This window comes from Odontesthes bonariensis, chromosome 2 (assembly GCF_027942865.1).
Source record: "Odontesthes bonariensis isolate fOdoBon6 chromosome 2, fOdoBon6.hap1, whole genome shotgun sequence".
NCBI classification, from domain to species: Eukaryota; Metazoa; Chordata; class Actinopteri; order Atheriniformes; family Atherinopsidae; genus Odontesthes; species Odontesthes bonariensis.
Genome location: NC_134507.1, coordinates 16,954,036 through 16,974,608, shown reverse-complemented (window position 1 = coordinate 16,974,608; position 20,573 = coordinate 16,954,036). Strand labels below are relative to the sequence as shown.

The following is a 20,573-nucleotide window of genomic DNA, read 5'->3' as shown; positions in this document are numbered from 1 at the left end:
GGTAGAAGTTTTAAACATCTCTCTCATTGCCTGCAGAGACTAAACTTCATAAACACGAGAGAGATCTTCAAATACCAAAAAAGATGATTCAGCATTTACCATTTTGAAAAAGTAGCCCCAGTGGTTAAAGGTAAAGCTTTAGGATCAGGTTTGGTTAATGGACAAGAATTTTGTCACAGCTGATGAATGGTCAGACTGTGATAGCACCCAAAACCTTTCTGATTGGCAGAATTGTAAAAACTAAGGGAGAGTAAAAACCTGTGCCATGTTTAGTCCAACAAACACAGAGGATCTGGCAGGTTGATTTGAATAGGCCCACCTGATGGTCCGCAGCTGCAGAACACATTAAGACTCATTTGTTGGGCTAGAAAATGAGCTGGATGCATTTTGCAAAGTTTCACAGCCTGTAATTACAGCAAAGGTTTGTGTTTGAGCTTACACACTGTCAGTAAAAGACTATCTATGATTACATACTGTATATAATTTAAAAAAAAACAATAACAATGACCTGATCTTAGTAAATACAAACTTGAATGCTCAGAAAAGGCTCTTGTACATTGTGGGGAGTAACGTGATATTAAACAAGGCTTTAAAATACCTCCAGGCTGGAGTCAGTATTTAGCCTCTGCTGCTGACAGGAAGGAGGCTAAGGTGCTGGCTTAAAGACTTCCAGAGCTCTCAGCACTGAGAAAAACAATATCTGTCACCATGGTAACAATACGGTGCACAGGCACACAGCTGTAGGTCATCAGCACATACTAATAGGAGTTCAAAAAACTGATTACGATAACTGATTTGGCTCAAATCTGCTATTCTTTCTAAGGCAGAGGAGGCATGGTCCTGTGCGTGTGTGTGTATGAGTGCTCACAGGTGTGTGCACTCATGCATGCTTGTGTGCAAGTTAGCGTGCTTGTGACAGCCCAACAGGAAGCTAGATGAGAGGAAGGGAGGGAGTAGGAGGCTGTTGTTGCTATGGTAACAGTCAGGCTGGCCTAAGCCTCATCTCCCTGCCCCCTGTGTTTGTTGGAATTGTGGGAGGAGACACGGAAGGAGGGGTGTCCTGAAACCGCAACTGCTATTAAGAGAACAATAACAATATTATCAGACAAAAGATTATACTCTAATCCAACAAATACAGGAATGACACATAAGGGGAGGGGGCAGAGGACTCAAAGACTTATAACTACAGTGGACAAAGATACAGTAGGCTAAGCAAAAGGATACAACTACACTGCGACACAGAAATAACATGTACTGGTAAAAGGAACATAGTTCTAACAATTTAAAAACACTTTGCTAACATATACACTATACATAATATGATTTACTTTAAATCATACAATTTTTTTAAACTTTCATACAGTCTATTGATAGTGGCAAGCAAAACTTAATGGGGGAGGGGAGTAAGGAAGAAATAAAAGTTTGATTTTACCAAACCACCGAGGATGAAGAAGACCATGAACAGGCGTCCCAAGGTGGTTTTTGCATAGACATCCCCATAGCCCACTGTAGACATGGTCACCATCAGCAAGTAGACACATTCCCAATATGATAGCGACTGGGAATTTTGGAAATTTTCCCAAGGATCCCCTGAGTTTTCCACCTAAAGTAGAAAGGGGAGCAGAAGGGAGAGATGATTAGACACGACACCCACCATCATTTTGTAAACACAGCTGTTCAAAGAGAAACTCTTTTTTCCAAATTTAATCAAATCCAGCCTCAAGTGCTTATGTATTCAACTGTTTGAGTCATACATTCTTTAAATGTTGTTTGAGCTTTGACCACCACCTAGTGGTGAAACCATCTGAAACTTGATGAGCTTTTGAACACGGCAACAAATACACAGTTTTACTAAATGTCCCTGAAAAATACAAATTCAAATTCATTCAATGCATTTGCCTTTAGACATTATACAATGACAGAAAAAAAGGAGGTGAGCTCACACGACCAAAATGGAGAAGTTATAATTTAATTCTATTTTGTCTGACAGTATAATGTACATTGGACCCAGATTTTGTTATAATATTATTGTGTCCCTTACTGATAACCAACCTTTGATTTAGTTTTTATTTATTTTTATTTTCAAAAAGGTATATGTCTTCCATCAAATTCTAGATCAAACATCCCATATACACAAGGTGATCTGTATCTGGATAACTATTATGCATAATTTCAAACCATATAATGTGATCACATCATGAAGAAAAAAACATCAGTTCTAAAAGTTTAGGGGGTCATATAGCACCACCACAAGTAACAGCAATAGATTAAAATGATAAAACAACAACAAAAAAAACACCCCTGTTGTTTTAATTTTTTTTTATTGAAAGTGGAGCAAATTGATTGATTATTCTCAACTGTAGGGCCAATCAAAACAAGAATGCATCTTGGGGTGGGGTGGCTGTTGAAATATATATATATCACTTGGGAATACTTGTAAATGTGTTGCAAATGCAGCATCTTTCTGAAAGAACAGTACATCAAACAGCTACACCGAAACAGCTTTAATTATAGCATACCTGGGATGCACCTGTCAGCATTAGCCTTGGGACCTGGCAATAATATTACTGCTGCACATAAAGTACAATTTCTGTCAATACAATTTCTTTCCATAAAAGGTATGCCTCTGCAGTTAGTAACATAATTTCTTTATCATGTTGAACTGTGTTTCAGTGCCACAAAGAGCCGTGTTCTGCAGGCAATATTGGGAAAGAAAACTTTCTTGATCTGCCCTTGTCTATTTAAAGGTGGGGTAGGGGATCTTTTTCTGGAACATTTTTTTACATATTGCTTGAAATACTCTTCACACCCCCATTGCAACCAATTAATTAAAAGTTTTGACACAAATATGAAAAGTTTTAGTGGCCTCTAGAACGTACAATCTAGGAAAAACAGTATCCAATCATTGTGAACGGACCGTTCACAATGATTGGATACTGATGCCGTCTATCAAACTGCAATCTGCTCCTCCCTCCCCCTCCTTCCCCCTGTGCGCGTACCCTGCTCCGTGAACAAATTACGCGTCCAGAAGCTTGGCAGGAAGCTAAACTAGAGCCAGCTTGGCTAGCACCTAGCATTATTAAACGTATAGTTAGCATATACTAAATACTAAATACGGCAACGATCGATGCTTGCTGTCAGAACAGCGCTCGTGCACCTTCGTGCTCGTTCGTGTACTCTAGAGGCGTGCCTTCGGGGGGAAAGTGAAGAAAAGGGTTGGGACTTTTTACCTGTGTATTTTCAAAATGCAGCTTCGCTGGACTCAAAATCCAGGATCTCCTACTTAAGTGTGACATACTAAAGTTTAGAGTGTCACAGTATATTGGTTTGACTGAACCCCACTGACCTACATATAGATCCACTTACTAAATGTATGAATCCAGCAGCTGTGAGCCACGTGCTTATGAAGATGGAACACAAGTTCACCAGCTTGATGGAATTGCTGGTTAGAAGAAGAAGAATCAGACCACACTGAGAAAATCACTGAGATATGTGAACACATGGAAGTAACAATTGGAATTTATAATAACCTAAAAAAGAACATTAAAGGTAATTGATATACAGAATGCAAAGTGCAGTGTTACGTTTGGTCACGGAAAAATAATCATGATAGCTCATGAAATCTGCATTAGCAAGAGGTTTAACAAAAATGTATGTGATTACCACAAGTTGCGTTCTGGTTTAGTTAACATTATTAAGCATGGCTCCTTGGGTGGAGGTATCACGACAGAGCTGTTGTTGATGCGTGCATGTGCAGTTAATATATAGTGAGAAGAAAAACTTATTCTTACCTTGTTTTCAAAATGTTTAAGAATTGTAAGATTTCTGAGAACTGGATCAGTCTTAGTGCTCTCAGAAATCTTAAACCTGTGTGAAAAGAGACAGACACAAAGAGAGAGGCGTTAGCACGAAAAGGGCAGTAGCAGAGGAAAACCTAAAAGCAGCACCTCCGTAGAAAGAAAACTAAATGTGTACATAATGTAAAAGAGCATTTCAGTAAGGCAGTGTGGCCCATATTTTCCTTTAGACGAACGTGACAAGACACAGATGATACAAAAAACATGACACTTTATTGTGGATAATGAATTATTCATGATTTTGAACAAGTTAGCAGGAGCATTATGTGGAACGAGCCGTAGTCTGAATCAAAGAGGGATTACAGGACAGTGTGACACCTCATGGTCTTTTTACATAACGGGTCTGATCCCATGAAACGTGTGACTGGGTCTGCACCTATCTGTGTCAGTTTATTTTCCTAATGACGTGATCAGCAAGTCATATTACAACCTGTAAATATAAAAGAGTTTTCTACAGATTTTCAGGTAAAACAAACGAGGTGTTGCATACACCTCCAGATAATCTGTATACCAACAGCTCTTACCCCAGTTGGAGAGGATGTGTAAACAGGACCAAACTGAGTGGTAAAACCCAGTTTGCCTTCCTTTTTCCTCCCGTCCATGATGGACCTGCCTCACCCTGTATCCATTTTGAAAAAGATCACCACAGGACTTCTTTCGCCTCCATGTTTCATGGGTGCTTTCTAAATTAACATCACAGTGTGCGCGACTGTACACGAGCAGCTTCTGAGGAAACATTGTTTCAAGCCAAATCCTTTCCAAGCGATTCCTCTCTGATCAAGATGAAAAAGATGGAATCCAAAATGTTAAGGGTTCCTTGTAAATCAAACACCTCTTTATACAATTAAAAATCATGCAGCTGCTGCATACAGAGAAGCTCTAAAACACAGCAATAACTGTAGTTTTTCATGTCGGTCCCGTCAGATAATGTCTGTCTGAGGCAAATCTCAGCTCTAATATGAGCTCTTTTTTTTTCTTTTTTTTCATTTGTGTTACAGTGCCTTTAATCCCTAAACCACCAACAGATCTACCTTTGTCCTGGTCCTGCCTATCAGTGCATTGCTGTTAACCCTTTCGAAACTTTGTCTACATCAGCACACAGCTGTGCTGAACCTAATTTCCATAAAGGTCTGCACTCTGCCTGGGATTAACAGAGATATAAAGCATGCAGAGCAAAAAAGCAATAATCCTTATGTGATGACGCACCACCATCACTGGATCCTTAGTATTGGAATTCTCCTTATTGCCTCCATGGCCGCTCGGGCATTCTAACACCTTATTCAAATACAAGTGTCCTGTTTTCAGGGCAGTATTTCAAACACCTCTGTCTGTAATGGGAAAGAAAATTCCAGAAGATTAGGAGTCCTCTCTTAAAATAATCTGGATACTTTGTAGGTAAGATGCCATCATTTTTTTGTTGCTCGTATAAACTCGCTTAAATTTTTTTTTTAAAAACTTAATGAAAATTTATTCCTTTAAGCACGTGTTTGTGTGAAAGAAAATCTCTTTTTAACACATGCCAAAGCCTCTTACACACACAACTACAACACACACGTGTCAGCTCACCAGATGCTCATTCAAAAAGGTTTTAATGGTCTGTGCCAGCTTCATTGAGGCTTTGCAAGCTACAGCATGGCCTCTCTGTCACGTGTTCTGTCAGTGTTCTGTCAGGGACCTTTTATCAATCAGTAGTCTGGGATGGTCCATCTGAGATAATACCAACAGTCAACCCAGCCAGCATTAGATTATATCATGCTTCACAAACGCTCAGCTAGTGTTCATGATACTGGTTCTAGTCTAGTGTAGTCATGCAGGATAGAAGAGCACACAAATATCAATATAAACATCGACTACACATTGGCTCCTATACAATAATGCAACATGCAATGCAACATGTGAGAACTGTAAGAAGGCTTCACCTTCCCACAAATTAGTTTCACCCTCCTGAGTATACAAAGAGGCTTCCTGCCAGTAGCTTATGCACCATATAGGCACATGTACTCACGCCCACGTCAGGTACTGGAAGCCTCTTTCAGCAGGAGAATACGGAGGTATGAGCCAACTGTATAGGAATGTACCACTAGGAGGCAGTAGTAGGTAAGAATAAAAAGTATTTCCTGGTTCTACACTACAGTGCTAAACATTATCAAAGGTTTGGTAAAATTGGTATGGTAAAATTATTTAGAAATGAGTTAATGGGGTCATTTATGATTGAAAAGACTGGCTTGACATAATTATGGTGGATAGCATGAGGTTAACTTAAAGAGTACAAAAGCTGAGGCTCAGTAGCCATCAGATCTATGAGTGTATTTCAAACAGCCACATGCTTATTCCACTCTGTCAGGACTTAGTTAAAATAGATTAATACCCTTATCCTGTAGAACTCTACATGCATACTTACATTAACCACACATCATTCTCCTTCTCTTAATCAATGTCCAATTTGAAGAGGCAGACAAAATGTGAACTGAAATCCACACAGTATATACTTCCTTGGTTGGAAAGTGGGAGAATTCTCTAACACACAGCACAGGGACACAGAACCCATTAGTGGACTTTGTGTGAACACACCGCCACTGGATCTTCTCAAGCAGAACCATAGCTTACAGACTGAAGCGAGGGAAACTATAATTATGATATATTATACTGACTTTAGTCTGTGTTCCTTAGCAGTGAATGGAAAGAAAGGATTAACTAATCCATAGGGAATGAGCAGCACAATGCACATCCTTAACAACCACACTGACTTCCACGTACAAAGCCTGCTAAGAAACCATACGCTTAACTAAATGAAAGCAGCACCAGTTATAGATTAGTTCATTATGGCCCTTTTATGGCTCTCAAGTGGAAATAAGATGAAGACGCATTATTGTTATTAGCTAATCTAAAAAGTTTCCATCTGAAAATGATTGAATAAAGCTAATATTGTTTATATCTTAACCAAATTATTCATGCTAATTTTCCAGTCAGAACATGGCTTAATTCTGATGTTATTTCAGCACATAGGCAGCTGAATATGATTCCTGTCTTTGACAGAGCCAGAATACTAACAGAGGCCTTCAGGGGGCCATTGGTATTCTGAAAGCTATCACCATCCTGTTAGAATACACCACATCCCAGTGCAGATCTACACACTGTTAATTTTATAACTGAGGCTTTGCAGCACTTTATCTAGCCTTTAACACGTGGACAAGAACATGACAAGTTAACATTAGCAAAAGTTGAGCCAGTGAGAGTTCTGTTACCTTATCGTGCTGTAGTTATATATATGTGTATATGTGTATATATATATATATATATATATATATATATACACATATATACATAGAATAAACTTCCTCAAATGTTTAAACAGATGTCACCTGATACAGTGGCAAAACAGTCTTTTAGAACAACCAGGATTCATAAATTATTTACACAAAAACTTTGCCTGATATGAAGCTTAGTCGCAATTGTACACAAATTTACACATCCAACTGAACTGACACCAAAACATGAAAAGTTTTTATTTTATTTGATTAAACAGACTAATTATTCAGAATACTGGATAGAAAAAGTGAGTGAAATCTGGAACTAAACGACAAAGACAGCCACTTTTAGCAGCAACACATTCAGTCACACACTTAGTGGAGCTGCTTATTAGACCTACATATTACTCAAGAAACAGCACTCTAAAGCATTTATTTTCTACACCATAATATATATACATATATATATATATATATATATATATATATATATATATATATATATATATACACACATATATATTGTTTATACAGATCCAGCAGTTGTATTTTATCTTAAAGAATTTTCTGCATCAACTCGAGCTTCAGCAATTTGACAATTAAAATAGGTGATTTTTCTGAATATCAGTTGCCAGTCGGCCATTTCATAGTCTTTCATCATCCCAATCAAGGCCCTAAGACCAGCAGCTTTCTTAGGATGAGACACCTTACATCACGAATACCAGAAATCTCTTATTCATGAGAAAGCTTGTATCCTGTGAAATTTGTGGACCACTGGGATCTTCTTAAGAAGCCTTTATCAGCTAAGACATGAGGCATTTACACTTATATATGACTTCTCGGCTTCTGAGATTCTAGCAGACACCAGTATGAGCAACTAATCATTAAAGGTTTGTTCTTTTCACAGCTGACATTTTGATTTTCACAGCAGGAAATGTAACAATGTTGCTACTTTGACAGCAATATTGATGGTTCTGCACAGTTCAGGTGTTCCAGTAAGCTGTAGACATGTAACTGTGTTAACATGGACAATATAACGACCCTCAAATACTAAAGCAGCTTAGTTATAGAATTTACCTCACCATTTCCTCCTGTGACAATGAAAGTGCTGGATCTTAACTTAAAAAAAACAAGGCACTAGTTGTTAAAAAGAGAAAGAATAGTAACAAGAATTTAATATTAATGCGTCTTAAAATGTTTCTGTAAAATGTCATTTTTGTAAAAGTTGTCACTGCTGCTACTGTAACATCGCCTTCTGACCAAACAGTCTAAAAGTTCAACAACACCCTAAAGCGCTGAATTTAGCATTTAACATTAGCAGCGCAGAGTCTCCTCTATGTGGCTTTTAAAAGTAGAGGCAGTGCACCCAAAAAAAGAACACACCTTTAAAGAAACTCTTTTTACTGCAGTATAATCTAGGTCACAGTTTTGGGAACACAGCAGGAAAAGTAGGTCGTTATGCAATGCAGGTTAGGGTGTTTTCCAGTCTGCTCATGCATGAGTGTGTTCATTAGTGAAAACTGGTAGCACACATGGTTGTTTGTGCATGTGCATCTTTTGTGTGGGTGTGAATGAGCCCATTAGATGGCAGTTATGGTATCTCAGGTGCGACACCTTAACACAACAATTAGTGATGGATCTGGACCACGAAAACACACAGAGACAGAAACACAGCACTATTCTTTCCTTTCTATTAGTCTATTCACTGTGGTGTTTCTGTGCCCCCTGAAATATCAGAGGAACCCAGCCCTGTCACTTCCAATGATGAGGGAAAGTTGACTGCAGCCCAAAGCAACAGGCCCTCGGAGACATGCTCCCCAGCAAGAGGGAGACAGAGGAGACACGGAGGCAGAGGGATGGATGGAGAGTGATAAGAGGAGGGGTGGCATGCAAAGACAGAGGGCAAAGAAGACATGGAAATATAGGAGCGTGACTGTGGTAAGACATGTGACAAGGTTTAAAAGTGGGAGCTCAATAACGGATTTATGAAACAAATAACGTGACACACGCGTAAGAGATACGCAAACTTACCAAGCCAGCTTCTGTTTAAGTAGACGGAGACAAATACAGGGGGAACAGTGAAGAAGTCGACCACTGAGTTGACCTCTAGCCAGAACCACAGCTTGTCATTGGCCGCTATAAACTGTCAGAAAAAATAACAAGAAAAGCACTCAACATGACAACTAACTTTTAATTTTGCACAAAACGCCATCACAGGGCACCACTCAAACTGTTGTGTCTTCCTTTGACAATGCTGACTTTCTATATAAAAGAACAAAACCTTCACCCCACTTGCTGAGTCATGCAAACGGATGGTGGCGTAAGCAGCTTATGAGTTTATTTATTCATTCATTCAGGATGTCAAGCTTTCGTTTGCACCACTGGAATGTTGCTGTGGCATGACAGCCATGCTAGCAACATTACAACAATGTTAAGTTTAAACTACAGGCATGCTGTGTGATCATTCGTAAATGACCTGGGTGCGTGTTTGAAAGCATTGCCAGTTGCCCTATAAGAAAGATGTTTTCAAATTAAACTTTGTCAGAATATATGGAGGATTAAAAGAAATAGATGAAGAATCTGTGGACCGAGTAATTAGAATAAGAACCATGAAAGATATCACTGTCTGCAGGTCTGAGTGTGCAGGGACATGTGCCAGCTTACCCGCAGCCCAAAGTAAAGAAGGAAGAAGACATTGAAGGCCATATCGATCTGTAACGTGAAATCTTTGTAGAAGTTCTGGCAGGATTCTATAGGACTGGAACACAGAAACAGAGAATGGGAAAGAACATCATTGCCAGGGTAAATTATCCTGAACTGATACAGTATACACCGCTCCTGTATTTATTTTCTGCTGTAAAATAAGCCTTTTTGTTTTTGAGCAAAAAGTTAAAAAAGAAAAAAGGTTATTTTGTCAAAATATACTTGAAATATGCTTAGTTGGTGAGCTGTATTGGATAGATATGCAACATATGAGACAAAGTAACAAAAATATTAAATTTCAGGTAATTTTGTTGTTGGTGTTTTTTTTATCATTCATTCAGATGAAAAAAATAGAGAAAACAACAATATGTGATAGTATCATCAACATCAGTGAGACCAGAAATCCAAGGATAGTCCTTGTGTACCAAATATGGCCAGACTTTTACCCCCCATCGTTAGCTAATTTTACAGAGAAACTGCTTTTAACAGAGATGAACTTGAAGTGGTCATTGTCAAATGATGCTTACCCTTGATTGCAGTGTAAACTGAAAAGGACATATTCTAACTCACTGAGTTAATAACATCTTAGAAAATATGATCTAAACATGGAATGAAAAGGGAAAAAAAAGGGAAAAAAAAACTAAACTACAGTATTCTGTAGTAAAATGTTTCAATGGCCCCTTGCATTTCCTCCACTGAGCCATAAGGGGTCATAGAGCCAGATAAAAGACTGAGCAGTAGAGCCAATAACACAGATGAAACAGCTGAAAATGAACTGAAGTTCATAGTTGCTTTGATGTGACAATACTTTCAGTGGCATGAATTATTCAGTGTCTGTCAAACCCAAATCTTCCAGCAGATTTTTCCTCATTTAAAGAGACTACATAGAGATTGCAATAGCGAGCCCAACGTTGCGTTAAAAAAAGGCAGAAGATGATAAATGAGTTGTGATCCACCTGGTCTGTCATATAATCCATCTTCATATTTACAGTGTGATGATTAACCATTAGGAAGAGAGTGTCCTCAACAAAAGCAATAACAGGTAGTGTGCCCACCCCATTCTTCACTTGATCATGAGCCCATGGCATTTTGCTCCTGAGTAATGAGGATAGCCCCCCTGTGGGAAAGCATGAATATGCATTATGGTTAGGCTGGCTATAGGCAACCTTTGGGAATGCATAGACTGACAAGGGAACCCACACTGGGTGATTATAAGACTAAATAGCTACAAGTCTAAAAAATGCTATTGTACATTTGCATGCATGGAGCCCATAGGGGTGCAATGTGTGATTAGGAAGAGAGTTCACTGTGTGATGACAACTTCCAGAGGGAGAGGACCAAGGCTTTATCATCTTCCGGTTAACATCTCATTTTATGACATGATGCTTCATTATAATGGTTGACTGCATAAGAAGAGGACAGATCGCTTGGAGACAATGATCCAACTTCTAATTCATGATAGTGCGGCCTTTCTTGGGCATATCCTAAGGACTGATGTGATGTTAAAGAAGATGGAAAAGTCTGTCTGTGCCAGGAATTTAAAAGAAGTTGGGGCTATGTAGCAATTATTTTAAAGCATTTTTTTATTTGGTTCAATAGCATTTCCTTATGATGCACAACCAGACTTTGGACAGACGTTATTGCTTTTAACAATTGAAAAGATTCATTGGGGGGAAATTACTCAATTACACAGCCACCAAAAGCATCTCTGTGTGATTCCAGAGATATACACATGACCCAATTATGAATCATATATACAGCCTTAGCAGGCACAATATCCCAGCAGTTTTCTTTTCTTTAAATAAGTTGTAACCAGCAGGTTCAAACAGACCTCACACATCCATCCACACACGCGCTTCTCATGTTTCCTTCCTCTAGAACCTTAGCTAATGCCTACCGACCTTAGTGCGAGCAAATAATCTACATACACACCAATAGAAATACATGTGTGCACATATAAGCATGAATAGCTATATGTACACATACGCACAGATGGTGCATAGTGAAGACACCATTTGGAGTGGTCACTGTGGCATTTCCCCTCAGGCTCAGCTCTGGCCTAATTCTGAATAACCGCTCATAGTCAGTCACATGACCCAAAGCATTCTTGGTAACACAGAGGGAATATGGCGACACACAGCAGGGCCTGTGTGCTTCACTGAATTTGTCTTGATGTTGCTTTACAAGACAACACAATGGCAACACTCAGAGCTTAACAATGTTAACTGACTTTTGACCGGTACAGTAGATACACATACGATGGCACAGGCTGCCTGTACTTTACGTTTGGAATACATTTACATAACGGGACATTTAAATGCGGACATTTTATTGTGGCACTGCTACTGTCAAAAAAAAAAAATCCTAGTTTAACTGAGATTTTAAGAGGATTGCTGACAGCTTGAAACCTTACATTGAAATCACTGATCCTTTTGTCCAATACCCGTTTTGATATGCTATTTTGTATACTTTCAACCCCCTTTTGCTTTTATTGTTATTTTACCATTTGTCAAATTGCTTTAATGTACTGTGTTGCCAGCCTTAAACATTTTGCTTAATTTCTATGCTTGTATCCTTTTGAGCTTTCCTTTTATGCTCTGTGAAGTACTTTGGGCTCCCCTTGATTTTGAAAAGTGCTTATGAATAAAGTTCCATTAAGAAAATTCTTATGAGCACTGTTTTGATGCTAGGCTTAGTTCATCATTAACTAATAAATTGAGTAGACAAATTGAGTAGAATGATGGTTCCTTTATTATTTTAGATCACAAAAAGAAGAAAAAAATGACAATGACTTCAGCTCAGCATGGGAGTCTCCCACCATCTATAATTGCAGAGCTGCTAACCCTGTTTCCACTCAAATAAAATGTCAATGTCAACCAACAAGTAAAATCTCAGAACAAACCAGTCATTTCATATTCAGGATCATTATCATTACCATTTTATCTATAACATAGCTAAATAATATTGACGTGTATCAAGAAGAATACTTTCTTAAACACATTCCCACATGCAGATGAACAAAGAGATGAAATATACAGACATCTCCATAATGAGCCATCTCGTCTCTGCTGGCATTAAGGAATTGTTTTCAAAGAACACATCTTTTTGACTTTAATCTAAAGTGCCAGTGCTGAATAAAACAACCCTCATCAACTTCATTTCCCGCAACAGCAGGCTGCAGTTTTCAGAGAAAAGGATTGTGATATGCCAGTATGAGTTAAAGACAGAGGAAGTTAGGAACTTCTCTTTTTTTAACTCAGTGGAGTATTTAGAAGCTTTAGAGCCCCAAAGCCAGTTCTACAAACAAATTTAAAATGGTGACAATACTGTAAACAATGTTGAATGACAATGTGTTACATTGCTCCACTGCAGCCAAACACGGTTTTATGCAGGTTAATAAAAATAAATATGTTTTCAAATGTGATTTCTTGTATTTTCAGTGTGTGGAATGATCCACCCTGATCTGACTGACCTATCCTGACATTCAAACCTAAATCTAAGTCGGTGGTGTTTTCTTTGTAGCAATCTAAATTTTTGCCACTAGATGTCACTACATGCTATACACAGCTCTATTAAATCAGAGGCACAAAATTGTGATTCATACATAATTATACATAATATTTAGGCAACAATTGTTTTTTAATTAAATTTACTTAAATTTCCTTAGAAAATGGGTTCAGATGTGTTAATTCTACAGCAATATCCAGTGTCATTAAAGCAAGCAACAAGGTCAGTGTGAATGTCAAATTTCATGCCACATCAGACACGCAAGTCTCCACAAGTGCCACTGGAAGTGCTTGGCAATTCAATAGCCTAAAAAGGTGGACATTTGCAGGATGGAAAACAGTATAAGCTTCTCAAACATATTATGATTTGTAGGGCTTGGACTGTATTTTGCTGATCTGTATATACATTACTGTTACTGAGTCCCGTATATGTTTCTCTTTCATACGCAAAACGCGGGTTCGACAATACAAAATCCTGATTTGCCCTCTCAATGTCACTTCACACTATGCAATCACAAGGAACCCCATGCTGCCAGTGTCCTGCAGAAAATAGATCTGCCACAGTTCTTGTTACTTGTTAGTCCTTAAACTGGCACAGCCTGGGGTTACACCACCCAGCCTGACAAGAGAATGATAAGAGCAGGGGGACAGAGGAAGAGACAGAAAGACAGCAGAACAATGTGTAGGGATTAGACAAGGAGAAAAGAGAGAGAAAGATGTTAAAGCAAGAGTGAAAAAGGGCAGATGGCCACATAGAGAGCTCCTGTGATGAACTCCTGTCAACTTATATGCACAGTAAATTTAGCTTTTAGCTGTTATGCTGCACACAACTGGAACAAACTACCAGCAGAACTGAAATCAGCCACAACTGTAAGCACTTTTAAATCCAGGTTAAAAACATTTCTCTTTCGGTGTGCTTATGGTTGAGTTTATATTTTTCTTATTCCCCTCTTCTTTGATTGCTTTAATTTTTATTCTATTTTTTCTTTTTTTCTTTAAATTGCTTGTTTTTATGCTGCTTTATGCTGTTCTTTTAAATGCCTTGTCTTTATGTAAAGCACATTGAGTTGCCTGTGGTATGAAATGCGCTATATAAATAAAGATGCCTTGCCTTGCCTTGCCTAAATTGGTTAATGAATTTGACTTGCTCCTCTCTAACCCCATTATGCTTATTGTTAAGCTAGCACTAACATACAATCTACATCTACATAGCATACATCTACACAAGAGAGCAATGATTTCCCGAAACGGTGTTGCAGAGCATGGAAGTCTATTTTAGGGCATAAAATGAATCCCCACTTTAACCTCGTCTGACCAGGAACTCTGCCTCTGGAAAACGCAGCCAGAAAGGTAAAACTCGTTTGTTCTCAAGGGCAACAGAGCATATTGATGATGATATTCTAAAAATAGTCCAACTTTAGTCTGTCAGAAGGGGTCAGTCCTTCAGCCTGCACATGACCTTGGATAACTGCAGGTGCAACAGCAAGGTTGCCCCCTGAGAAAACAATAGCAACACACTGCTACCCTTCTGACTCATGCTCACAATCACAGAGCAACACACACAAAATCTGAGTCATTCTTCATGCATGAATGTCTTACCGCTTCTTTAAGCCCACATGCATTTTGATTTGTCAGAGAATACTGTTTTTAGTAAGACAACAAATATGCTCAAAAAGGGGGAAAACTAGAAAGACAAGAGAGATGATGAGGCTGAGATTGAATGTCTGGCTATAATGCAGTATTTCTCCTAGGTGTGATGGGTTTATATGAAAGTTATACAGCAAGTAGGTGTATGTGACGCTGAAAGGACAGATTTGTGCTTAGATGACAGATTTAGGTCAAGGCACCATTACTAAACTAAGAAACACTTAGTGTCTTCAAGGGCAATGGATGAATAAAAGCTCTCTAAGGAGGCTAAAAATAGGTAACTCAATTTTTCATGGGAATGCAAATGACTTGCATGCTGCTACAGGCATTTCCGCTACGCCATTTATTTTGGTATAAAGTAGTCTCTGAATGAAAATAGCAAGGCCACAAGTAATACAATGCAGCAAAAAAATGCTTGAAAAATGAAAAAAAGAACTAAACCACTGCAAGAGAGAAATTACAAAGTTATTCCTGACTTGTTTCATAAAAAAAGAAATAAAAAGAAAACTGTAACAACACAAGGGCTAAATTAAAGGCTTGACATTTCGTCTTTTTAACTTTAATTACAATCCTTAGATTATTACTAATAGTACATCTAATTTTACTAAGAGATATTAATGACAGAGAAAGTAAAAACTAATTTGTTTTTATTGGTTTTAGATTCATTCATTGTTTCTCCTTTTATGAGATAAGTATTGTGGCATGTCACAAGTACCACTCGTTTAGTCTCACCTGTCAGCTTTGTGTTGTGCTCTTGAGTTTTTCATTCAGAGGCAAAGAGTTGAACTCTCGAGGGTCTGGGTGTGCTCCTACCCCAAATGGCTCATTTGTGGTGAAAATGCAACCTCAGCTGATGGAATTACAGTATGATAGAAGCTGAACTGCAATTCACTGTGCAAAATTGCATGCGTTGATCATGAGAACTGTTGTCAAAGCAATTTATTATCTTTGTACTGTAATCATATAAAATGATTAAAATAAAATTATTGAACATAGTCAAAATTGTGCGCATGTGCAAAGTCCATTTGTTGTGCTGAAAAATAAAAGTGGCTCTCTGTAATTTATTGAATCAACCAGAAGCCTTCTGCAACGCTGGTAATAGCATTGTGTCCGTTGCTGTAAAACACATACAAGTGCATCACAAGTGGATAACCAGAGTAAACATGAATTGGCACTGTGGATTCAAAATCCTAAAAATGTCACAAAGCTGCTTTCAGTCCAATTACATCTTTATTTAGTTAACTGTTGTTGTCATGGGATGTTCTAAATATATCCATAAAGATCTGCATCTGATTTGAAAGGGAAAAAACTGTTTATCAAAGTCAAAGTCAAATTATTTTCATTAGACTGTAATCAGTGTGACATGCCATGTTTCTGGATTTCCATTTGGTGGATAACACCTGTCTCATCAGAATAACACTTCAGGGCTATGATGTTGTACATTCCCGTTAATGTATGGCTTCATCCATGTGAGCTAAACAAGACTCCTGAATGTATTGTTAGGAACGTTTTCAGGTCATGCTCAGATACCAAAAGCAATTAACAATGAAACCCTGTGGGGTGGCTTGATTCTCATGAGATTTGCAAGATAATGAACTAGAAAGAAAACCCATCTTGCCAAAGCTTAGCAGTCTGGACCAATAAGCAGCATATTCTGAGACCTAGACAAGTTTTCGGTGTTATGACAGTCAACAATGGCAACTATAGCACTACCAGCAGTGCAGCGTATTTCTTTATTAAGAGAAGAACTGATACTGAAACCCATCCTGTTTTTTATCAAATGACTGGATTTTATTAGATATATTCAAAATATATGTTGTGTCAGTAGGATGTTTTCAGGCAACTCATCCAGCTTATTATGACAACAGTGAAATATGTTACTACCATGGACATGTGTTCTCAGCTGAGGGGAACTGCCGGGACCCTCAGAGAGGGCCTAATATATTCTAAAGACTAATTTAAATAAAAAGTCTTCTGTTGTAATATTATGTTGTAAATTCTTGATTTTAAATTTTAGGGGAAATGTCAAAAGCTAATTAAAAGTCACCAGTTTGTCATCAAGTTTTTGTAATTTAATAAGCTGGTGCTTGGCTTCTGTATGTTCTTTCATGTGTAAACTTTAATGTAATCTACTTTCTTTTGTGTGTGTTTTTTATTTATTTTTTTAGTAATCTCATATGCAACCTTGACACTGTTTTGTCATTGTTTCAGACACAAGTATATTGTGGACACTGGAACTTGTAGAATGGAATTATCAAAATGCACCCCTGGCTGATATGTGGTCCTGAATGGACTTTTACTGGTTCAAGTTACCCACAATATTATCTGCCAACCTACCATTGGCCAGTAACATGCAGTTTTTTTCTATAGAGATATATCGCTCTGTCAACATACTTGCCTGGTTTTGACTGAAGGGAAGTTTTCAATCTTCACTTAACTGGTTGCTTCGAGAGGTAACTTTACCCACTGGCTCTGCAAGTAGTTTCAGATTATCTGCAAGTTACTGACAGTAACAGACAGATGGTTTTTCCAATCACCTGCCAAGTATTCTCTGAAAATGCCTGCCCTTTTCCAAACAGTTTGGACCACTTCCCAGATGGTTCTGTGTAACAAACCATCTGCCACATCAGGTTGGGCAGAGGCTCCTTAATGATAAATCAGTGCTATGATGTTCCATAACACAAAAGCTTATCATCAACAGATGTGTTGTTGACACTTCATGCCTTGATGATATTACTAACATTCAGAATGAGGAAGTACCCCTACAAGTCCAGATAAAAGTAAAGAAAGAAAAGGGGAGGTGGCAGGGGGCTTTTAGGCTCAGGGTGGCCAATTTCAGAAAACTGTTGAATATTTGGAAATGAATCGTGTATTTTTGATACAACTTGTTGATTAATTGGCATTCTGTCTAATATTCATCAACTCTCCTCAAGAGCTTACAGAGTCTTCTTTGACCCATGCGAACACTGAGGTATTCCAAGCACAACACCCAAGTACTGTCAACACCTTAAAGGGACGTCCATTTATAGGCTACCCTTCATCACCAAATGATCTGCCATGCTTATCTCACTCCTTTGCCATATTTCTCACCTTACCCCATTAATTAGTAATTAGGTACTGTTTCTTTTTTCAGTGCTGACATTGATCACACACTAATGATAGGGTTACAGGCACAAGATGCGGCACATGAGGCCTCTTAGAGAGTAAAATTGCACTTGTGCGTCTGTAGCCACATGTGCCCTTCTGCAAGTTAACGTGACTGTGCAAGAGTGTTCAAGTACAAGTCTAGATGTGTGGCACAGTGGGATCGGGAGAGGAAAGAAATAGAAACAGAAGTGGAGCAGGAACAAGGGCGTCCCTTTAAGAGCAGCCTGCAGAGACTTTGTCCTACATTCTTCTTTGTTTCATGGGAGCAGAGAGGATGAAAATGAAGGAATGAAGGATAAGGGTATTAAAGCAGATTCAGATGTGGGTGGGAGAAGACGCAGTATCCTCCTATTGCAAACATCACCAAAATAGCATCAGTTGTGCAAGATAAACATAAAAGGCAGTGTCGTATCGTGAATTATCATGTGTACAGTGATAAACAACCACTTTGTGGGGAAAAAACTTGTGGACAGTCATTTTCAATGACTACATTTCCATTCCTGTTTCCACAATCAGCTCTCCTAACAACGACATGGTTGTCGAGTCAATGACTGTGTTCTCTGTGCTCAACTGGGTGTGCATCCAATTAACAATTCCCTCCAACTCCACTGAAGGCTTTTCTGTATTTTTATGAATACTGGCAAACATAACTCCTACCAGTAAAGCCCCACCTGCACAATGGTGGAAACAAAACATTTCCTGTCCTCAACAAAGGTAAATTTTCTCCAGCATTTAACTCCTGGTGTGTATGTAAGTGTGCATGTGTGTCCTTGCCCCAAAGGGACTACCCTGCATTACTGAAGTAAACTTAAAAGCCCATTGTGCAGCTCCAGCCTCCCAAGATCCACAAGCACTCATTCCACCAAATGTCTCTTTCTACATTTACCACAGGGAATGTACCATAATCCTTCCTGTTACTCTTGCCTTTTTCACAGACAATTTCAGAATGATGCTCACTTTAACCAATGGCCTAAACAGCAGATTGGAGGAGAAGCTGAAATGCAAACCACTAAGCTTGAAAGGCTAATGAGACTGTAGCTTCTTTTTTTGGCAAAGAAATTGGGACCATTAAAAGGGTGGCTAATAAATCTGTGCTAATTGATCTCATGGTCATTTACACTTAATGTTAAGGAGGCTGTGTGGACAGAAGGTCAAGTGTAGAGCATTTTCACCATGCAAGTATAAGATCATTGTAGTGAATGTTCATCATACATCTGAAATGAATGTAAGGTAAAGTAAGAGGAAAAGTGGGTACACATCTGGGCCCCAGCACAGAATGCTTTCTAGGTAGATTAAAAAGAGCTAAATTCTGTAACAGTCTGCTGAATCTCAGTATCTTGTAACCTTCTCTCTTAATGGCTAATATTACAAACTGAAATAATTGGGGGGGTTAAATTATTTTGCTATCGATAGCAGATGGAACAAAAAAAAATTCCCTGAAGACAGTTGATAAAGATGGAATGTCAGCTCAGCTCTCTGACAGATAACAAATGGTGTCAAGCACATCGCAGGATTCAGCGACTGTGGTGAATGTAAAGTTGTGATACAGGCCTTGCTTTGTTTGGTATGTCAAAACCTCCAGCTCCAGGGAGGGTTGAACCTGCTCCGAGTTGATCAGCAACCCCCCGCCCGAGAACATGTACACACTCCAGTGACAAGCTTGAGCTAATCACGATGATGAGGGACCGACCCTGTCTTAATGGGAGCACAGAGAGATGAGGGCGATGCCTCTGGGAAGCCAGCTCACACAGAAACATGCTAAATGCAGAGTGAAGATACTTCAGGGAAAAACTGGAGCTCTGTATCTAAACTAAACACTACTATATTATATTCTCTTTTCCACCCTGCATGTTAAACGCTGTGGCTCTTATTTTATCTTTTCAGCCTCCCTCAGTTTATATAAACTAGTAAATCATTGCTTGCCTGTAAAGAACAAACGCGTAATTGTGTTATGGGCACCTGTTGATTGTAAAACCTATTCTATAGATTAATTCAAATGATCAACTCTAAATTGTCCCGAGGAGTGAGTGTGAATAGTTGTGTGTCTCGTTTGTCTCTGTGTGGCCCTGCGATGGACTGGCGACCTGTCCAGGGTGTACCCTGCCTCTCGCCCAATAACAGCTGGGATAGGCTCCAGACCCCCCCGGGGGACCCTAAAATTGTATTAAGCGGGTATAGAAAATGGATGGAATTAAAATTATCAGTATTTGATGAGCAAAATGCTGTATAACACTAAAAAATGTATCAATATAAAGGATAGACTATGCGATATTCAACATCAATCAGGCATTACTTTTTGTATCCCTACAGGATCAAGGCTATTGACTGCATTTGAGGTCTACTTATACCTAAAGCACCTAATGATTCATCATTGATTAGGATGTTAATAATTTAATCTAATCCCTGGTGATCACCAGAGCATTGGTTGGAGATCAAAAACTTTTACAAGAGGACAAATTTGTGTC

The 20,573-nt window shown here is 38.7% G+C and overlaps 1 protein-coding gene across 6 annotated transcripts in view; it reads right to left on the bottom strand.

The window, feature by feature from the left end:
• The window catches only part of kcnma1a (potassium large conductance calcium-activated channel, subfamily M, alpha member 1a), a 154,312-nt gene that overhangs the window by 55,789 nt on the left and 77,950 nt on the right, over window positions 1-20,573 (bottom strand). For all 6 annotated transcript variants that reach the window (XM_075478377.1, XM_075478379.1, XM_075478373.1 and 3 more), the window contains exons 4-8: window positions 9,770-9,863; window positions 9,137-9,248; window positions 3,792-3,867; window positions 3,367-3,442; window positions 1,433-1,603 (exon numbers count right to left, since the gene is read on the bottom strand). In XM_075478377.1, coding sequence (XP_075334492.1) covers window positions 1,433-1,603; window positions 3,367-3,442; window positions 3,792-3,867; window positions 9,137-9,248; window positions 9,770-9,863 — 529 coding nt within the window. The remainder of the gene's footprint in view (window positions 1-1,432; window positions 1,604-3,366; window positions 3,443-3,791; window positions 3,868-9,136; window positions 9,249-9,769; window positions 9,864-20,573) is intronic.